The sequence below is a fragment of the Hydra vulgaris genome, chromosome 15 (genome assembly GCF_038396675.1).
Source record: "Hydra vulgaris chromosome 15, alternate assembly HydraT2T_AEP".
NCBI classification, from domain to species: Eukaryota; Metazoa; Cnidaria; class Hydrozoa; order Anthoathecata; family Hydridae; genus Hydra; species Hydra vulgaris.
In genome coordinates, this window is record NC_088934.1 from 2,347,804 (window position 1) to 2,368,788 (window position 20,985).

The following is a 20,985-nucleotide window of genomic DNA, read 5'->3' on the forward strand; positions in this document are numbered from 1 at the left end:
ATTCTCCTGTATTTGATCTTGCTGGTGGCACATTAGTTGTGGACTTCATACCGCCAATGGAGTTGCATCTCCTTATTGGTGTTTTCAATCATCTCTTTGCTGCCCTACTAAAAATTTTCCCTCATGGAACTCTTTGGACTGATTAACTGCACATTAAACAACAGCCTTATCATGGAGGGCATTTTGCAGGAAATGAGTGCAGGAAGCTGCTAAAAAATATTGATCTTCTTCAATCTATTGTCGAGAAACACACATGCTATGCTGCAATACCATTAGTTGATGTATTTCGAAAATTCAATGCAGTAGTGTCTGCCTGTTTTGGATGCATTCTTGATCCAAGTTATGTACAAAAAATTGAAGCTTTCAGAGTGGCTTATGTGGCACTGCAAAATGTTTCTGTGACACCCAAGATTCATGCTGTATTTTTTCATGTGAAAGATTTCATTGACAAACACGGCCAAGCTCTCAGACTTTACTCAGAACAAGCAACAGGGGCAATGCATCGCAACTTTCAAGTGCATTGGCAAAGGTACAAACGACCTAACCATCATCCTGAATACAGTAAAAAGTTGCAATGCTACCTTGTGGACTTTAATAGTAAACATTGCTTGTGAAAAGAGCCATTTTAGAATGATTTTTTCTAGTATTAGAATATTTATTTTAAAGCATAATTTTCATTTTAGATACACGATAAACTCTCAGAATATGTCTTTTTGTTTCCCTAGTTCATATTTATTGGAATAACCTATATTTTGTACTATATTCTGTCGGTTTTTGACAAAAAACTCGAAAATTATGGTTTATGTTGGTTAAAACTGAAATTTGGCTTCTAAAAAAAAAAAAATCTTGTCGGTAAAATTTGTTTTTTTCATTTTCACCCCCCCCCCCCCACGTCTTTGTCGTTCGGTACAGCCCTGTCAATAACTTGCCAGGACATTGTAATCTGATTTTAATACTTATATCCAAGTGATCCCCATAGTGTGGGCTATCATTCCACAAAAGGGTTTTCTCGGGTCAGAAAGTCAAGGTTAGAACCCATTTTATAACGCTGTGTTAAAGCTGTTTGTACAACAACTGGGTAATGTTTCTTTTTAACGAAATCATTGGTAATGTTTCTTTTTAATGAAATCATTGGTAATGTTTCTTTTTAACGAAATCATTGGTAATGTTTCTTGTTAACTAAATCATGCTACAATATTGAACCACTGAATGTAGCTGAGAACTGCAAAAAGCTTTTTAACAAATTTTTATTTTTTAACCATTATGAAGTTTTTTTTGAATAAACAAATAAAACTTTAAGAAAAAATACTTTCTCATTTTTCTGAATGAACAAATTTGGTTTAAAATAATATTAATAAGATAATTTTATAGTGCAAATAAAAAGGTGCTGAGGTGCAAGTAAAAGCTAGGGTTATATTTGATTAACTTGATTTTTTGCAAGACACCCTTAATTGACACCCTTCATTGACAAACATAGAAAAAGTTAGGATGTCTGAATGGTAATTATTTTGAACACTAATAAGTTTTGCACCTTCTATGGATACACTAAAAGTTAGAACAAATAATTCAAAAATAACAAATTGTTAGACATTATTTTTAATTTTAATATTATACAATTTAAAGAACTTTTAAGTGCCAAACTTCTTAATGTTCAGTGGATCAGGTAAAGACTTTAAAATGGTTTTGAATGGCCGTTCAACAATAACCAACTCATTGAGTGAATTGAATTCAAAAAACATTATATCTTTAAAACCACGTATAGTTTTATATACACCTTTCTGTCTACTTTTTTTTGGTTGTGATGCTGCCTCATCATCTGGAAAAAGTATTTTTGTACCATAGTTAATTTTTACAATGTAGTTCCTTAATTGAAGAATAATCTGGTCGTAATTTTTTGGAGGAAAAGTTATAGTTTGTATTTCTTCATTTTTTTTCCTTGCAGTAAGTAACTTAGTTTTATTGAAATCAAATAACCATGGCATAAACATATCTTCTTGAATATTAAATTCATACAAGAACATATCACTTGTACATACAAACAAATTATTTGTTTTAGGGTGAAAATTCAAACAAGTAACATGACCAGAAAGAGTTGGTAAAGATGTAATATATTTTCTCTCTTGCAAAGAAAATATTAGACATTTAGATTTTGAATCAACAATGCAAACATATTCATCATTTTTGCTTATAACAATGTGCCTGAAGGGAAGGTCTATACCTTTATCTAGTTCTATTAACTCAGTTTTAAATGAATTAATATGGGTAATATTGATTGACTTATTGACAGTTATGAGTAATTTTTCGCTATTAGAGAAACACATAACTATTGCAGGACATAATCTTAGTTTAATTTTCTGAACAGAAGGTCCTTCTGATGATTCAACATTTAACATAAACAGCTGTGATTTTTCTAAACTGGAGTAAGCAACATAAGATCCATTGTGTGATATCGCAGAACAAATTAAATGGTCATGACCATTTGCCCTTATCTCAAACAACTTTTTTGGCATAACACGATCATTATTGTTGATATGATTCATTTTCCAAATATTCAACTTTTGTTGTTCACGAAACAACAAAAGATTTCCATTAGGTGCCAACTGACACACACTAGATTGAGGTAAACATGGATAAAAAACACATTTTTCTAACAAAAAATCATTAAGAGAATGAACAACAAATCTTGGATCAATTCCTCCAGAAACGAGACAATTATAAGGCTCTGAACAAATGGCAAGACTCCTTGTATCATGTTGAGTTGCACGAACATGTTTCGTTTGAATCCAGGATGACTTATGTTCATTTTGTAATAAAACAAATTGAACAATCTATTAAAAAGAAAAAATTTTTTGGTAAATACTTAAAAACTTAAAAATATATTTTAATAATTGAATCTAAAAATCTTGAAAATTATTTGCTATTTATATAAAACTTATAAATAAACTTATAAATATTTTTAATTGGTTATTACTTTATTAGTTATATTTTACATTCACAAAATTTACAAACTTTTTTGTTTTCATTGAAGTGAAAATCAACTTTTTACATAATATTCTAAATAACCATTTACTTATGATTATTTTTGTTTGGACATATAAATATATCAATAATCCTTTTTAACAAAACTAATTCTAGTATATAGACACACACATGGATATATATATATATATATATATATATATATATATATATATATATATATATATATATATATATATATATATATATATATATATATATATATTTGTAACAATTTTAATAAAAATCAAAATATTTTTTATTCTTGACAAAAGTAACAAAGCCCGTTTGGACATAAACTTTCTTAAAAACTGCAAGCTATTTAAAGTATACCTAAAGTATTTAGGATTTAACATACCTCATGCAAACCACAATGATATAATGTCGATAAAAAGAAGGTTACTCAAAAGTGCGTTACATAAAAGATCAAACGAACAAAAATTATTGCAAAAAGAATTAAATGAAATAAAGTGCTAAGTAAGAAATAATTGTTCAACCTTACAATGGTATTTTTTAATAAAGGTTATTAAAAATAATGTAATGAAAAAAGAACAATCAATTATAAAAACCCACGAGAAAAAATTATGTTCACTCACTAAATTTACTAGCATTCTTTATAAAAATAAAAACTTCGTACAAAACATGTCTTCATACACTTTACAACACCATGAACTGGATTTATTGAATAATGGTCTTAACTTTGCTTTACCACCAGCATTTAAAAAAAAGACAGACGTTTTTGCTCAATTTGATAGCGTTGCACAATTTCTCAACACCCAACTTAGAAACAAGGATTCGGAACCTCAAGTTAAAAGTGAACTTTCACATTTAGCAAATAATTATGTTTACAAATATACACTGTCTGAAGGTTGTCTGAGAAAACACAAAATAATAAAAAGACTCAGGAAGAATGAAAACATCGTAGTAACAAGACCAGACAAAGGGAATGGTATAATTGTTCTAAATAAAGTTGACTATATAAATTCTCTTAATAATATTATAAGTGATAAAACTAAATTTAAAGAATTAAAAGATGATCCAACTATAAAAAGAGAAGTATCTTTACAAGGGTTTCTTAGAAAACTTAAAAAACTTAAATGTTTTGAAAAAGACATTTACAATAAAATTTATTCTGTTGGTTCACAAACAGCAAGAATTTGTGCTCTACCTAAGATGCACAAACTTAGTAAAGATTCTTCTCTACCATCTTTTCGACCAATTATTTTAACAATTGGCACATATAATTATAAACTTGCTAAACATCTTTCAGATTTATTATCTCCATATTTACCAAAACATTATACCACTTTTGACTCATTTTCATTCGTTGAAGATTTAAAACAAGTTGACGTAACTTAAATTTATAGTTTTTTATGATGTTGAAAACTTATTTACTAACATTCCACTTAATGAAACTATAAATATAGCAACACAATTGATTTTTAAAGATGAAACTCGCTCAAAATATTTTTCTAAAACTTATTTCAAAAAATTACTTCAAATTTCAACGTCAGGTTCTGATTTATTATTTAACGGAAAATTTTATGATCAATTAGATGGCGTTGCAATGGGTTCTCCTTTGACACCAATTTTAGCTAATATGTTTATCGGTTTTCATGAACAAACCTGGGTTAATAATTGCTCATCCTCCATACCGATTTTTTATAAATGTTATGCGGATGACATAATAGCAATTTTTAATTCAGAGTTTGAAGCACAAGAATTCTTTTAACATCTCAATAGACAACACAAAAACTTAAGATTTACTATGGAAAAAGAAAAAGACAACTAAATTCCATTTTTGGATGTTCTTATTAATAAGTCTAATTCACTCTCTACATCTGTTTATCACAAAAAAACATACACAGGTCTTTTACAAAATTTCTTTAGTTTTGTCCCTTCATGTTACAAAACTGGTCTTATACGTTGCTTGATTGATCGAACATATAAAATTAACAACACGTGGTTTGGATTTGATAAGGATATAAAAAATCTTCCTATAGTTTTAAAAAATAACTAATTTCCGCAAAAAGTTAATGACACTGAAATTAAATTATATGTTGAAAAGAAAATTAATCCACCTGTTATAAATACTGTTGATAATACTAATATAAGATATTTTAAGCTTCCATTTATTGGATTTTACTCAAATTTCACTAAAACTAAAATTGATAAAATTATTAAAAAGTATTGTAAAAATGTAATAATCAAATTTATATTCACAACTGATAAACTAAAAAACAATTTTTGCATAAAAGATCCACTTCCTAAGATGCTTAAATCTAACGTTGTCGGATAAATGAGCAACTTACAAGTGACAAGCAATCGCATATTTTTAAACATTTAAATTTATCCATTAATTGTAAAACACTAACTAATTATGATTGCTTTCAGATTTTAGATACTGCCTCTACCATTAACAAATTAAAAATAAAAGAAGCACTTCATATTAAATGGGAAAATCCTTCTTTAAATAAACAAACATCTCATTATATTATAAATTTATCTATCTAACTTACTATATTATTATTATTATTATTATTATTATTAATATTTTAATATTAGGAAGTTTATTTTGTCATAATTTGTAATACAATTTTTAATTGGTTTGTAACAAGTTTAATTGTCTGTTAATTTTTCTCTGTATTGTCTTCAGTTTTTAAATTTATTTACCAGAGTTTTAATTGTAAATTAAATCTTTTGAAAATGTAGTAAGACTACAATGTCAAGAATAAAAAATATTGTGATTTTTATTAAAATTTTTACAAATTTATTGCTAATGCGATTGATGCTTTAGTTTTTTTAGTTACACTGTTTTGCATCATATCATAAATAAGTTAGAGAAATAATTGTCAGCAAGATTTTTTGATATTTACTTATTTAAGTATCGTAAAAAAAAGAACATTTTTTGCATTTGAACAATTTTTTTAAACTCTATTTTAGTAAATATTTAGATTTTTTTTTTAAAGTATTGATTATATAAATAATTTTTTGTTTTGTGTTTCTTCCTTTTTTTTTATATATAAAAGTTCATTTGTCACTTTTCTTCTTTGTGATTTTTTTTCTTTTAATTTGAAAAGTTTTAAAAATTGCACTGAAATAGCTTCAGGTGAGAAAATAAGTATTTGTAATACCTCCAAGCTAGAGAGGGAGTAATTATAAGAAAAAAATTTTGTAATTAAAACTTAAATGAGTGAATTCGATAAAATTGTTTTGGTGTTATGTAGTTTAATTTTAAACTTGTTTTGAAATTTTTAAAACTTTTAAAACTTGTTTTGAAATTTAACTTTTGATGAAATAAGATTTTATTTAAGTTATTAAAAATATGTTGTATCTATTATTTTCACTTTAATTAAGTCATATTTTACATACTAAATTTATATGTACATACGTTATTTTGCATATAACTGAGTATGAAAATACGCAACTATAAAAAAATTGCATATTAAAAAGTTCTTTTATTTTTAGAATAAATAGTAGGTTAAATTTTATGTCTTATTTTTAAAAAATTTTAATTAAAAATATAAAACTAAAAATTCAAATCAAGCTTTTTACTATCAAAGCTCTTTTTTTTTGCTGCTTTATTTTTACAATATTTTTTAATATTTTTTTAAATTGAATTCTTATAGTGCATATTTGAAACTTTTCAAGTTTATTTAGAATTTTTTTTTTTGTCAAAACATTAAAAAAGAATTTTTCAAAATTTTTTGTCAAAACATTTTTTGTCAAAAACATTTGTCAAAACATTTTTTGTCAAAACATTAAAAAAGAATTTTTAATAATGACTCTTTTACCTTTGAGACACTCACAAATATGTATTAACAAATAAACTTTTTTTTTTTTTTGCGAATGTAATACTTATTTAAGCAACTTTTTATTTTAAATGCACTTTTATTATTTTTGTTTACGTAAAGTAAAATACCCAACCAAAAAATTTAAATTTTGGTATTTAAAATAAAATTGTATTTTGCACGGGCTTTATTTTTGCCTGTGTAAACTGACTTAAACGGGTGTGTTAGATGCAATGGCTTGCCATTCCTGCTGAGACATATATATATATATATATATATATATATATATATATATATATATATATATATATATATATATATATATCCTACTTCCTTTTGTAAAGGAATGCCACCTAGTTCATTTAAAGATATAAATTACAATTATCAATTAGGAGATCATAAATTAAATTGGTCTACAAACCCAAAAGATCTTGGTGTGACAATGGATTCTTACTTAAATTACAATAATCATATTTCAAATGTCGTCTGTGCATCAAACATTTGAGGATATTTAATCCTTAAGTTTTTTAAAAGTCGTGATCCATGTGTTATTGTAAAAGCCTACACTACCTACATAAGACCGATTTTAGAATATTGCTTTTTGGTTAGGTTGCAAACCGCAATGAAATGAACAAAGCAGTGCAAAGACATTTTACCAAGAGAATAGCTGACCTAAATAACTTTTCATACTTTAATAGATTTATAATTCTTGGTTTGGAACTACTAGAAATTCGTTGTCTTAAGCAAGTCAAGATGTTAAAAAATTCTGACCAATTTAGTTTGACTAAATAAATCAAGTTTTTTTTTAATAAACAACTATATTAACACTCCAGGTCACAAATTCAAACTATCCAAACTAAAGTGTAAACTTGATGTTCGTAAATACTCTTTCTTGCTCAGGGTTGTTAATATTTGGAATAACATACCGTCTGACATCGTTAATTCTAAAAATGTCAAGAGCTTCAAAATTAAAACTAACTCTATCGACTTTGAAAAATAGTGTTGCGACAAACTAGTTTTTGTTTTATAACTGTGGTCTTTTATATAATAGTAATACATATATATATATATATATATATATATATATATATATATATATATATATATATATATATATATATATATATATATAGATATATATATATATATATATATCTATATCTATATCTATATCTATATCTATATCTATATCTATATCTATATCTATATCTATATCTATATCTATATCTATATCTATATATATATATATATATATATATATATATATATATATATATATATATATATATATATATATATATATATATATATATATATATATATATATATATATATATATATATTATATATATATAGATATATATATATATATATATATATATAGATATATATATATAGATATATATATATAGATATATATATATATTTTTTATAAGATGAGCAAATTTGTTTTTCCACATCTCACAGTCTTGCAGAAGTGTTCTCCTCCAGAGCTGTCATCTATCCTTTCAAAACTATTTAACAAGTGCTTACCAGAGTCTTGTTTTCCAGCGTGCTGGAAAGCCGCATCTGTTATCCCTATTTTCAAAAACTTTGGAGAGCAAACTGACTTGTTTAACTACCGTTCCATTAGTCTTCTTCCTATCCTAAGCAAGATTTTTGAATCTTTAACAAACACTTAATCTCTCATCTTGAATTTAATAACTTACTTTTTGATCATTAATATAGATTTCGATCTTCTCGTTCTACAGCTGATTTGCTAACAGTAATGACCAATAGGTTTTATTGTGCATTAGATATATGTGGAGAGCTTAAGGCTATCGCTCTTGACATTTCTAAAGCATTTGATAAAATTTGGCATGCTGGTCTTCTTCATAAGCTTTCTTCTTATGGTGTATCGGGTAACGATATGATTATGGTATTTCTTCTTATGGTGTATCGGATCTTTAAGATTATTGAATCCTTCCTTATTAATCGTAGTATAAAAGTTGTCCTAAATGGACAGCACTCTCCTTCATATTCTGCAACTTCAGGGGTTCCTCAAGGTTCCATTCTTGGCCCTATACTCTCTCAGATATTCTTACATCTAAGATGGCATTGTTCGCTAATGATACTACCATTTATTGTTGTCTCGATAAGAAGCCAACACTCTCTGATTGCTTGGAGAGGGCATTAGGACTTGAAAAGGATCTCACTTCTGCTACAGCATGAGGCTCACAGTGGCTGGTGAACTTAACTTCAGATAAAACCTAATTTTTCTCAGCCAATCATTATTGCAATAATCTAGATCATCCTATATTTATGAGCGGTAATGTACTCGATGAGTCATCTACCCTTTATCTTCTAGGATTAACTCTTACTTTTGATCTTTCTTGGAAACCATATATCAAATCTGTTGCAAAATTAGCATCTGCTAAGGTTGCATCTCTTTATCGAGCTCCGATGCGTTTTATGTACTTTAGTGGTAGTTTTGTTTTGTTTGATACTTAGGTTCAAAAAAGATTTATAAAAAAATAATAAATTATATAAAAAATATAACACTAATAGTCGAAAATAAGCAGAAAACACAAAATATTGAAGTTTAAAAACGTAAATTTTTATTTTTAGAAAAATGCAATTTGTTCGGATCTCTCCTTAACTACGCTGTATATGGTCCTATGGTTATGTAATAAACTCCATGATAAAAAAACTGCAAAGGTTTTCTTTTTTAAATCTGAATTATTTGCATTGAAAGTTTTATAAAAATAAACATAAAAATTAACAAAAAGTTGCTATTAAGTAATTAAATTTTTTTTTTTTTAAAGATGTGCAATGTTCAGGTTTCCCAGGTTCTTGTATATAAACTTGCATTTCAATTTAAAGATTTTATACAAAGAAAATTTTAAAAATCTTATACTTAATTTTATACAAAGTTTATGTTCAATTGCTAAAGATTATCAATTTACAAAATTGATTGAAAAACTATAGCTTTGAAATTATAAGTAGAGAGATATATTTGTAAAATATTAACACTGAAGCATATATGCTTGATATTTAAAGTTTTCATTATCATTCGTGTTTTTAAAAGGATATAATGAAATTAATCTTTAACTGGCTGAAAAATTGAAAAACATTAGTTTTAATGTTATCCCTTCATGTAAGATAATAAGAAAAGTAATGCCATTTAAAGATAGACCAAGAGAACTAATTTCCCGCCAGACTTATGAAGATGATGATAATGAACTTAATATAAACGTGTTTTCAAAAGAAATCTTAATTCTTTGACTTCTATGAGTATAAGCCCTTTTAAATGCATGCTGTGACTAGTCACTCAAGAGTTGCTCTTGGTAAAAAAAAACAATTACAAGTTCAACAAATGGTAAAATTAAGAATTCCAAGAACTTTAGATATAGATCCTGTTAGGTTAAGTCAAGAAGATTCTCTCAATAAATTATGTAAAGAAGTTAAATAAAGGAAATAACAAAGATATACTTATAAGAAAAATCAAATTTTAAGCTCTAATCAAAAAATGTTAAGTTCTGATCGCAATTAAAAAATTCAACTACAAACATTGGTTTCAACTTCTTGGTCTAACAAGAAAGTTGAAACTTCTTGGTCTAACAAGAATGTTGAAACTTCTTGGTCTAACAAGAAAGTTGAAACTTCTTGGTCTAGTAATTGAATTTTATATGGAGCAGATGTAAAGCAAATTGCTGCAAATAAATGGCGATTTATCTAGGGTCAGTTAATTATATTTTAACCAATTTAAAGAAAACTTTGTAGGACACCATCTCTGATTTTCTTGATTTTTACATATTATTATAGGCATTATGTAGATAGGTTAAATTTGAAGCTTTGGACATTCAAGTACAATGGTTTAGAAATTAAAGCCTTATAAACACAGTGGCCCCCTTGACTTACAGATAGTCAAACAACTACTTTAGGGCCTAAAAAAAATTTTCTCACCTAAAACAAGTGTCTTATTTTTTCTAAAACTATGTTCTCTCTTAAAAAAAGATTTTTTTATTAATTTTAATCAGAGAAAAATTATAACCTCATCTTTAGAAAAAATCTGAAAATTGTTAAAATATGCCAAAATGAAGTTAACTGCAGCATTTTTCTATTCATCAACAAGTCTTTACAGATAAGTTTTCAAATTAGCTACTACTGCCTGTAATAAATGGGCAAAATATAAGCTGCTTGTTGCAGTTTAGAACTGAAATAAGAGCATATTGTCCATTCACCCGAAAAGTCCAATTTTTAGCCATTTTTAGATGCTTGTAAATTTTCTAACATTTTATTTTGATCTAAGATTAACAGCACATAAGACGATTAGATTCAAGTATCTAAAAATGCAAACATAAATTTGTTATGTTTAAACCAAAAATGCCAGCATTTTTAAATAAAACTATTTTTCAATTATCAACAGTGTGTTATTGAAAACCGATGCCTCTTTAACCTGCCTGCTGACATGTCAACTTACCTGCCTGCTGACATATATCAACTTAGTTTCTCCGCGCAGCGGCCTTGCTCGGCAAGGTTCGTGTTTCGGAGTTAAAGAGTTGAGAGAGGGTTGCACCACAAATAACAACTAAAAAATAAAAACACAAAAAAATGAGTAGCCTCTTCGACTGTAGTGGCCCCCCTCGGACCTTGGGGAGGTGAATAATCTAAAAAAAAAAAAAAAAAAAATGTGAAGGGTGCAACCAATTATTAGTTATTTCTAAACAAAAAGAAAAATATTTAGTAGATAGGGGCACAAATAAAGAAAAAGTTACTATTTAGAGACATTCATTATAGTTCAAATTTGATTTTTCTACATAATGCACATAATATGAAAAAATCAGGAAAATCAGAGATGGCTTTCCACAAAGTCTTTTGTTTGTATAATAAGCTGACCCTTTACTTTGTAAAAAAATTTAAGAATTTTAGAATTTTATTGTAACGATGAAAATAGCAGACAAATGATTGGAAAAAAAAGATCTTACATGCAAAAGCATTTGATTACTATGTTAAGTTTAAAAATAGTTATCCAGATGTAAAAACTTGATTTTCTAACTTTTGATGATATCGTCCAAAATAATGCATTACAGTTAGAGCATCAGGTACACTTACAGTGTGTATGTGCATCTACCATCAAAATATTAAGTTAATGATTAATGCAATTAAACTATCAAAGGATTTTCATGAACCTATTGATATGCTGTTTGTAGTAGAGCTAACAAGAGTTGCATTATATAACACTTTAGATGGATGGTGTATCCATCCAAAGTTATATCATTATATAATGCGGTATAAGACATTATTTTGAAAATAAGTTATAATCTCTAAATGTTATTGATGACTATTTATGTATAGATTACAAACAATGGAAGTAAACAGACAAATCTGAACTAGTAAGCGAAACTATAACCACAAGAAGTTTCATTAAAACTCAGACAGATAAATAATTACTCTTCATTCTTACATTGCAAAAAGTCAAGCAGCTTTTTTAATTAAATTAAAAAATGAGTTATGTAGCTTTGAGTTTATTATGCTCTGTGATTTTTCTGAAAACCAAAGTGAAAAAAAAAACAAAAATTTGAAAAATAAATTCAGAGTTGTATAAGACGAAATTCAAAGTTTTTACTAAAACAAAACAAAAGCAACGTTGCATCTAACAAAAACTACTTTACAAGCCTTCCGGGAAGCAAGTGCAATCGCATGTCTTCTGCATTTAAGACAATTTTTTAAACACTGACCAGGGCAGTTTGCTTTTTTAACTTTTAAAGCGTTTCAATAATTTCCGGCAAAAAGCTAAGCTTATCTACTGAGAAAAAAAAAACCAATACTAAAGAAAGGAAAAAAGATTGTAACGAAATATCAAATTTTAATTAAATAAACTAGAAAAATTTAATAATTAAAAAAAGTAAAATTTTAAAAGAAAAATTTTTTTATAAAATTTTTATACAACTTTAGTATTTTTTTAAAGGATGGTTGTTATTTTTAGCAACAGAACTTAATACAATTCGAGGAAAAAAACATTAAATTTTATAAAAACAAATTTATAATTTTATAACAACAATTGAAAGTTTTGATATGCAATTTAATCACGATTTTTATGAAACTAACTTGCTATGTACTCTAGAACTATGAGAAACTTTGTTTATTTTTTTTCTTACGTTTATACGTTTTCATGTTTTTTAGTTTTTGAAAATGTTTTTGCTATATTAGATGTTTTTTCTCAATACTTACATAATAGGAAAATCAAAAAATAAATTGCTATTTATTTGTAAAACATATTATTTAATTAATAAATTTTGTAATGACAGAAATTAAATAAAAGAATACCATGGTTACTTTTTAAATATATTTACAATACTTGATGCCTGTCTGATATTGTTTCTTTTACATTGCCCAATTTTTAACGTTTAGACAAATTACTAAAGATAATGAACATAACAATTGCTCTGCTTGAAAAAATGTATTTAAAAACTTAAAAAAAATGTTTTATATAGGCTCCTAAAAGTTTCGTTTAAAAAGTTCAGTAAATTATAAAGCACTGGCCCACAATCTTTTGGGGCAACATCAATAACAATAGTTCATCATGAAATAAACTATCGGGTTTAAATGCACAATTTAGATAATACAACTAAAGTGCAGACTATTTCAATGTGGGGTAGTAAAAACAAAAAACCATTTTATATTTGAACATTAGTATTAATTAGAGGTGTACCGGATATTTTTGTTGGATAGTGAACTTTTCTAAAGTTCTATAAGTGTTTATGAAGAAAAAATAAGTTTTGCCAGTCAACAATAAATAGTATTCAAGATCTTACTTACTTAAAAAATCAGTGAAAAACCGTATAACATGGTATATGTGCTGACGAAGTATAGAAAATAGTAATTAAATAAAACAAAAATTTGGTTATAAAAATGATTTATCTTTATACATTATTAACGCATATACCTGTGTTATACCAGTTTTTTATTGATTTTATTTTTTTAAACACTATTTAATGTGGAATGGCGAAACTTGTTTTTACTTCATAAACATTTATAGAACTTGAGAAAAGTTGATTATCCAGTATATCCGGCAAAAATATCCGGTACACCTTTAGTATTAATGACTTTTTATTACTTTACATTAAAAGCTTGTTAAAAAATTAAAATATATATATATTCCAAATAAATAGCAATTAGGTTTCTCTCTTTCCTGTGCATTGACAAAAACAGTAAAATTTAGCAAAAACATTTGAAAAACAAATTTTAAAATTGTCCTTATTTGTAGCGTAAATAACAAAGTATTTGATTAATATACTGAAAAAGTCGTGAATAAATTGTATATCAAAAAATGTTTTTGTTTTCTTTATATTCTTTTGTATTAATTTTTGCAGTGAAAAATAACAAATGTACTTAAAAAAAAAGAAAACAAAAACAGTAAAATATTAGTTTTTTTTTTATATATTCCAATTTGTATAGTATTCATTTTCTTTCTTCAAGTATTGCTGTTTTATTCTCTGTAGCTTTTTATATGTTAATTTTGCTGCAAATTCTTAAAATGCTTACTATATAAAAACATGGTCAAATTGTCTAAAAAATTACTTTAAATGTGGAAAAACAAGGTGAGCGACCGCACGCACTTCCCAGCAAAGCTTGATTTCATTTTTATTTTTTTACAAATTTTATTGAAGGGTTTAGAGATAAAGTAATAAAACTAAATTTGTCAAAAAAAAAAAAAACTTTGATAGGCCTTGTTAAAAAGGGTTACGCAGCTTGTATTTTGCGTTCAGTAGTTTTAAATTAAGCATTTTCACTTTAAGAGTTTTGAAACTTTTTTATTTTAAAATATCTAAAATTACATAAAAGAGACGTTAGGATATAGATAAAAAAAAAAAAAAAAAAGATATATATAACGAGAAATTAACTTTTTTCATACCGAAATTTCAAACAAAACATTCAAAACTAAAATATAGCATTTTGCAAAATAAAATTTCAAAATAATTCTTTTTTACTACAAACCAAATTAGGGCTTTCAGATGTAGTATTAGCAAAACAAACACTTTTGCTAAACGACATTTTGAAATTTATTTTGAAAATTTGTTTGCTAATGGATAGAAATGTTAAAATTTAACATCTCTATATACCAAAACATTTGCAATTAAATGTTATTTTTAGAATCACAAAATATTACCAATATAAGAATTTACTTTTTGAAAAATCTATAAAAACTCAAAGTTTATATCAAAATGAATTCTTTTGAACCAAAAAAATTTAATTAACCAAGTAACTAAGTACTAATTATTGATATTCATAAGTATCAAATGCGCATAAATTTTTTTCTAAATAAATAACTGTATTGATAATATATATTTCTAAAATGTCATTTAACAAACAAGAATTAAATAATATAAATAACATAACACTAAAGAAAATTTAAAGCAAATAAATCAATTGTATGAGATTATGTAGATGCACCTATAATTAATAATAACAAGTTTGTACCTAAATTAATTTAAATCACTAATAATAAATTTGTAATCTGTCAACGTGGCAAAAAATATATCCTGAAGAAAATAGTAAATAAAAAAAAAGGCTGACAATTCAACAAGCAACATAACTTTTGCATGGAAAACATGAAGATGAGAGAAATTTTCATAGTGTTGAGGTGCGGGAAAAAAAACTAGATGAATAAAAGTTTTTGGAGCATGCAGAGACAGACACAGTAAAAAAATGAGACTTTGATGAATGACGAGTCAAGCAAGGATGAGTTTTAGTTGATAAAACTAGAGATGATAGCTCCTTTAAGCAGCAACCATGGTAGTATTTGTAGAAAAGAGAAAGAGATACAACTTTACGACAGTGGGAAAGAAGCTCAAGCTTAGCAGATAGACCGAGTTCAATTACATTTACAATGCGTTTTTAAACTTTGTCTAGAAGAGAAAAGCATCATTAGAAGAACCAGCCCAAATATGACAACAATATTCCATACAGGGACAAATAATAGATTTGTAGAGATAGAGAATGGAATCAGGAGAGAAAAAATGGCAAGCACAATAAAGAGAAGCAACCTTAGCAGATGCTAAATTAGCAATCGATTGTATATATGGTTTCCATGAAAGGTCAGTAGTAAGTGATAATCCAAGAAGACATAAAGAAGAGGATTCAGTGAGTGGGTTGCTATTCATTAATATAGGAATGTCGACAGTACTACAATTGTTGCTTGCAGTAAATAATTGAGTTTTGTTAAAGTTAAAATTTACAAGCCACTGTGAGCCCCAATCTGTTACAGAAGTGAGATCAGATTCAAGATCAGCTGTCTGTTCTAAGTGATTGAAAAAAGAAGACTATTTTGTCAAGACAGGACTATAAAGTTGAGTCATCAGCAAAAAGAGCTACTTTAGATGTAAGGTTGTCGGGAAGATCATTATTGTACATAAGAAACAAAACAGGACCAAAGATAGAACCTTGAGGTACCCCAGAAGTTACTGGAAATAAAAAAGAGTGTTGGCCTTTGAGGATGACTTTAATAAAACAGTTAGAAAGAAACGATTTGATAATCTAAAAAACTTTCCCAGATACACCATATGAAACAAGCTTATGGAGAAGACCAGCATGCCAGCATGACCAGAAAGTTGTTTTATATTTACACAAGCTCTTTATGTTGACAAAACAACTTCTCAGTATAGTTTCACTGCTGCTTTACAATAACAATTTATCACTTTTAAAATAAAACGTGTTTTATTGTCAGTATGAGCGAGGGTATTAAATAGTTTTCTAAAACTAAGAAATTTTCAAGTATCATGTTGTAAAAATGATTACTAAAACTAATATCAAAATAGTATTTCACAGTGAATGCCAATTGTTTCTAATAGAGTTTAGTATAACAAAATATGTGTTAAACCAATTGTATAAACAAGGGTTCGGCAACCTTTTGTGATGGAGGAGCCATAACAGTATGTAATACTGTTACTATACCTGGAGCAGATCTTCAAATGATGCTCTTCCTCTTTAAACAAGGTGCAAAAATGCATTATAAACATAATTGGACCTGCAATTGTGACCAACCTTCAATCATTGCCACATTGTCGTAATGTTGCTTCTCTTTCTATTTTCTATGAATACTATAATAGACCCTGCTCTAAAGAGCTAGTGCCTCTTGTGCTATCAACTAAAATTTGTTCTTATGCTACTCGTCATTCCATTAAGTGTCATCCATTTTTAGTAACTATTCCTAAGTTCTCAAAAAATTCTTATTTGTCAAGTTTTTTTCTAACACAGGATTACAAACGCTGCTTAATTTTCCTTTATTTAAATAAATAATTTTATTAGAAAATTAATATTGTTAATGCCAACTTGTCTTGACCCCCTCCCTCTTTTCAACATTTGTCAAAAAAAATCAGCTTCTCTTTTCTATTTTTGTTGATGTAATTAATGACAGCCCCTTAAGCTTTAAAACCTGTTAGAAATAAAAGAAATCCCAGCAAAAGAAGTAAAAAAACTATTAATAAAAATATTATTAGTTATAAATTAATATAAAAAATAATATACATAGGCATGCAATATCAGATAGAGGTGCAGTTTATACTATTTTCTTATTTAAATATAAAACCACTAAAAATTTGAAGCAAATTTTTACAACCAAATACTTTTTCTGATATTAACCTGATTAGCAGGTCTAAGTGAGTATTTTTATTATGCTATTACCACTAAAAGGATTATCTTGTAAGGTCGATAATTCTCCTACCCTTACCCACAATCAAACTAGAAGTTTTATCAGAGTTTTTTATCTCAAAGGTTAGTTAAGCCTAGCCTGCCCTAATATAGGATCAGTTAAATATCATGACCAGATCGTTATGAAATAAATAATCACTATCAATCATGAAGTAAAATTTAAAAATTAAATTTAAATACCTTGCTATCAATTCCAGTTGTAAAAACCATCTTCTCATCATTAGATATTGCAACAGCCAATACATCAGCAAGATGAGATTTAAAAGATTGTAGCAATGTCCCAGTTATTCCATCCCAAAACTGTGTGTTCCCCAATGAGTCACCTGTTATTATAGTAGAATCTTTCAAAAAATTAACAGACCACACCATTGTTCTATTTGATTTAAGGTTGTCAGTTGTCATTGTCACAGATACACGCCCACTTTTAACATTGTACACTCTTATCTTGCTGTCAAAACCACCAGCAGCAATCAATAGATCATCATGACTCCATGATAGCGATAAAATGCGATGTTCTTGTTTGTTTAAGCATCTATCATACATTATACCATTTCGTAAAACATCAAATAAACGAATGCTTCCATCTTCACACCCTGCAGCAATAATTTTCTTTGAATAACTAAACTTCAAACTCCATACAGATCCGCCATATGAATCTTGTTGATAAAGTGGTTTTAATAATTCAAGATTCCATTCAATAATTTCACTATTCATTCCGCCAGAAAATAGCCTACCATCACACCATGCCAAATGTTCAACAGTGCGACCCTCTTGACCCGGTATAGTATTAATCAGTGTCCAATTACAAACAGGGTCTCTGATTTCAATTGAACCATCTTCTCTTGAAAATGCTACTTTAGGAAATTTGCTGTCATTATCAAAAGCTGCACAATTGATTGATCTAGGTTTATAATCAACAAATCTTACTCTGTGAACTTTGTAATTTGACATCCTTAAAATTAATTTACATTAATGAAAACAAACATACATTAAAACAATCAAATACAAAACTAAGCAAAAAATCAGGTGGGATAAAATTAAAGTATTGACAAAATCTATAACATAATGAACCAATCAATAAAAAATACTTAAATAAAATAAACACAATTATTTTATATATTTTTATTTATGCCAAATAACTGTATTATATTAAATATAGTAACTTTCTTTTAAAAATAAACACAAATAAGCATAATATATGTATGTATGTATATATATATATATATATATATATATATATATATATATATTATATATATATATATATATATGTATATATGTATATATATATATACATATATACATATACATATATATATATATATATATATATATATATATATATATATATATATATATATATATATATATATGTATGTATATATATATGTATATATATATATATATATATATGTATGTATATGTATATATATATATATGCCGTAGTGATGTAGTAGTAGAGCAGAAGTGGTGTAGTGGTAGAGTGCTTGCTTCATAAACGAGAGGTTCCAAGTTCGATCCCCACCATGTCCCTGGTAGTACCACGCTCAGTTTGTTTCTGCGAGCAGCGATCTTGTTCGCCAAAATTTGTGTTTCGGAGTTATAGAGTTGAGAGAGGGTTATAAGCACAATAAAGTAGCCTCCTCTTCTGTAGTGGCCTTCTCGGCCTTGGGGAGGTAAATTAACACACACAAAAAATATATATAGATTTTTTTTTTTTTTTACAAATCACCTCCCTAATGCCGAGAAAGCCACTACAGATGAGGAGGCTATTTGTGGTTATAACCTCTAGAGAAAGAAGAAACAAGTTGATATATATATATATATATATATATATATATATATATATATATATACATATATATATATATATATATATATATATATATATATATATATATATATATATATATATATATATATATATAGTAGATAAAAAGTTCATAGATACATGCAAATAAAAAAGGAACTATTTACAACACACCATCGTAATCAGGTTAATTGCTTACATTGCATCATTCATTTTGACAAATGCAACCTCTGATCAAATGTTATTAGGATGACCATTGTTTTGGTTTTTAGGTAGGAAAACACATTAAAATTATTAACTCTGTTTTTTGTGATGCACTCTCCTATGTAAATTATTGAAACAAAGTGCACGCTAAACATACCTTTATGAAAAGTTGTAAACTTTATTTCTAAAAAAAATGAACGCTTTAATATTTCTTATACACAAAATTTTAACACCAAATTATAGCAGTATTGAAAGGTATTGTTTATATTGCACCTTCATTATAACAGTATTGATTATATTGAACACTTCTTGTAGATTGTATATTGCACAAGTATAAGAAGAAAAACTCAACATTAAAATCTACAGGACAGAACAATCAAACTCACTAACATTGAATTTAACTACTTGAAGTAGCATTACTTAATAGTTTTTTTTATAATTAATAATCAGAATATATGCAAATGTATAAAAGGGCAATGGTAACATAGTTTAAAATTTTTTATTTCTTTGTATATATTTAAACTATTTGATAAATTGTTTCTTATAATATAGTTTGAGTTTGATATATTAAGCGACCAAACCAATACAAAAGCATCAACAATTAGTATCATAATATAGTGGAGGTGTTTAAAGTTGACAATAAGTTGCTGTTCGCAACCAGCAATTTTTTGATTAAACACCATCAAATAAATTGACTTCTTAATGTTAAAAAACATTACCTAACAAGGCTTCATCATTAATTGCAAGAATTAAACAGATTGCAACTATCAATGTAATCAGTTTAATTCTTAGCATAGTATAAAACTTATTAAGCACATTAAATCCAATTAAAATTATGAAGTAGCTGTAAAAAAATACGCATTTGATCATGAACCACACTAGAATTAAATTGTTTTACTTATGTTCTGTAAAAAAACCCCAACCTCCTTTTTTTAAAAACCAATTTTTATACAGACATTCATTTTATTTCATATCTTTAAAAAGTATACTCAAGTAGTTTTTATCAAAAATGATTGAAACCAAGTCCCTATTCAACAACTTTAATTCAAGAATAAAGAAATACGATAGGATAGTAATGGCAAAAGTAACAAATGTTGCACTTAATATAGTTCTAATTTTATGTATTTTTTTAGGATTCTTATTTTACTATTTAATCATATCAGTTATTTGACTATAGGCACACTAGATATTAAGTGTTTGTTATAAACACCAACATATCCATTAAGTTATTAGAAATGAACAATTTAGTATATTGTAAATTTATCTATTTATTCGCTTATTATAAAATGTTATTTCACGGCCTATTGACAAATTTTATTTAACAATATACTGTTGACAAAATATTTAAGTTTACATAAATACAAATAATTTATATTATTTTATCTAAGTTTTATAAAAACAACTTATATGAACAGATAACAGATGTTTAGAATCATTAATGGTATATATACGTAATATAAATTTTTAGAT

General features: G+C 26.6%; 1 protein-coding gene across 1 annotated transcript; it reads right to left on the reverse strand.

The window, feature by feature from the left end:
- Positions 1–1,573: 1,573 nt before the first annotated feature.
- Positions 1,574–18,491, reverse strand: LOC136071999 (U3 small nucleolar RNA-associated protein 4 homolog). Its single transcript, XM_065819143.1, has 2 exons — positions 17,682–18,491; positions 1,574–2,828 (listed from the first exon to the last, which is right to left on the reverse strand). The coding sequence occupies exons 1-2, from the start codon at positions 18,450–18,452 to the stop codon at positions 1,629–1,631; spliced, it is 1,971 nt and encodes a 656-aa protein (XP_065675215.1). The 5' UTR covers positions 18,453–18,491; the 3' UTR covers positions 1,574–1,628.
- Positions 18,492–20,985: the final 2,494 nt, after the last annotated feature.

Excerpts from the sequence above, each read along its gene's own strand:
- LOC136071999 (XM_065819143.1), bottom strand. The coding sequence starts at position 18,452 with ATGTCAAATTACAAAGTTCACAGAGTAAGATTTGTTGATTATAAACCT. Across the intron at positions 2,829-17,681 it reads CAACTGGAATTGATAGCAAG|ATTGTTCAATTTGTTTTATT; the intron begins GTATTTAAATTT and ends TCTTTTTAATAG.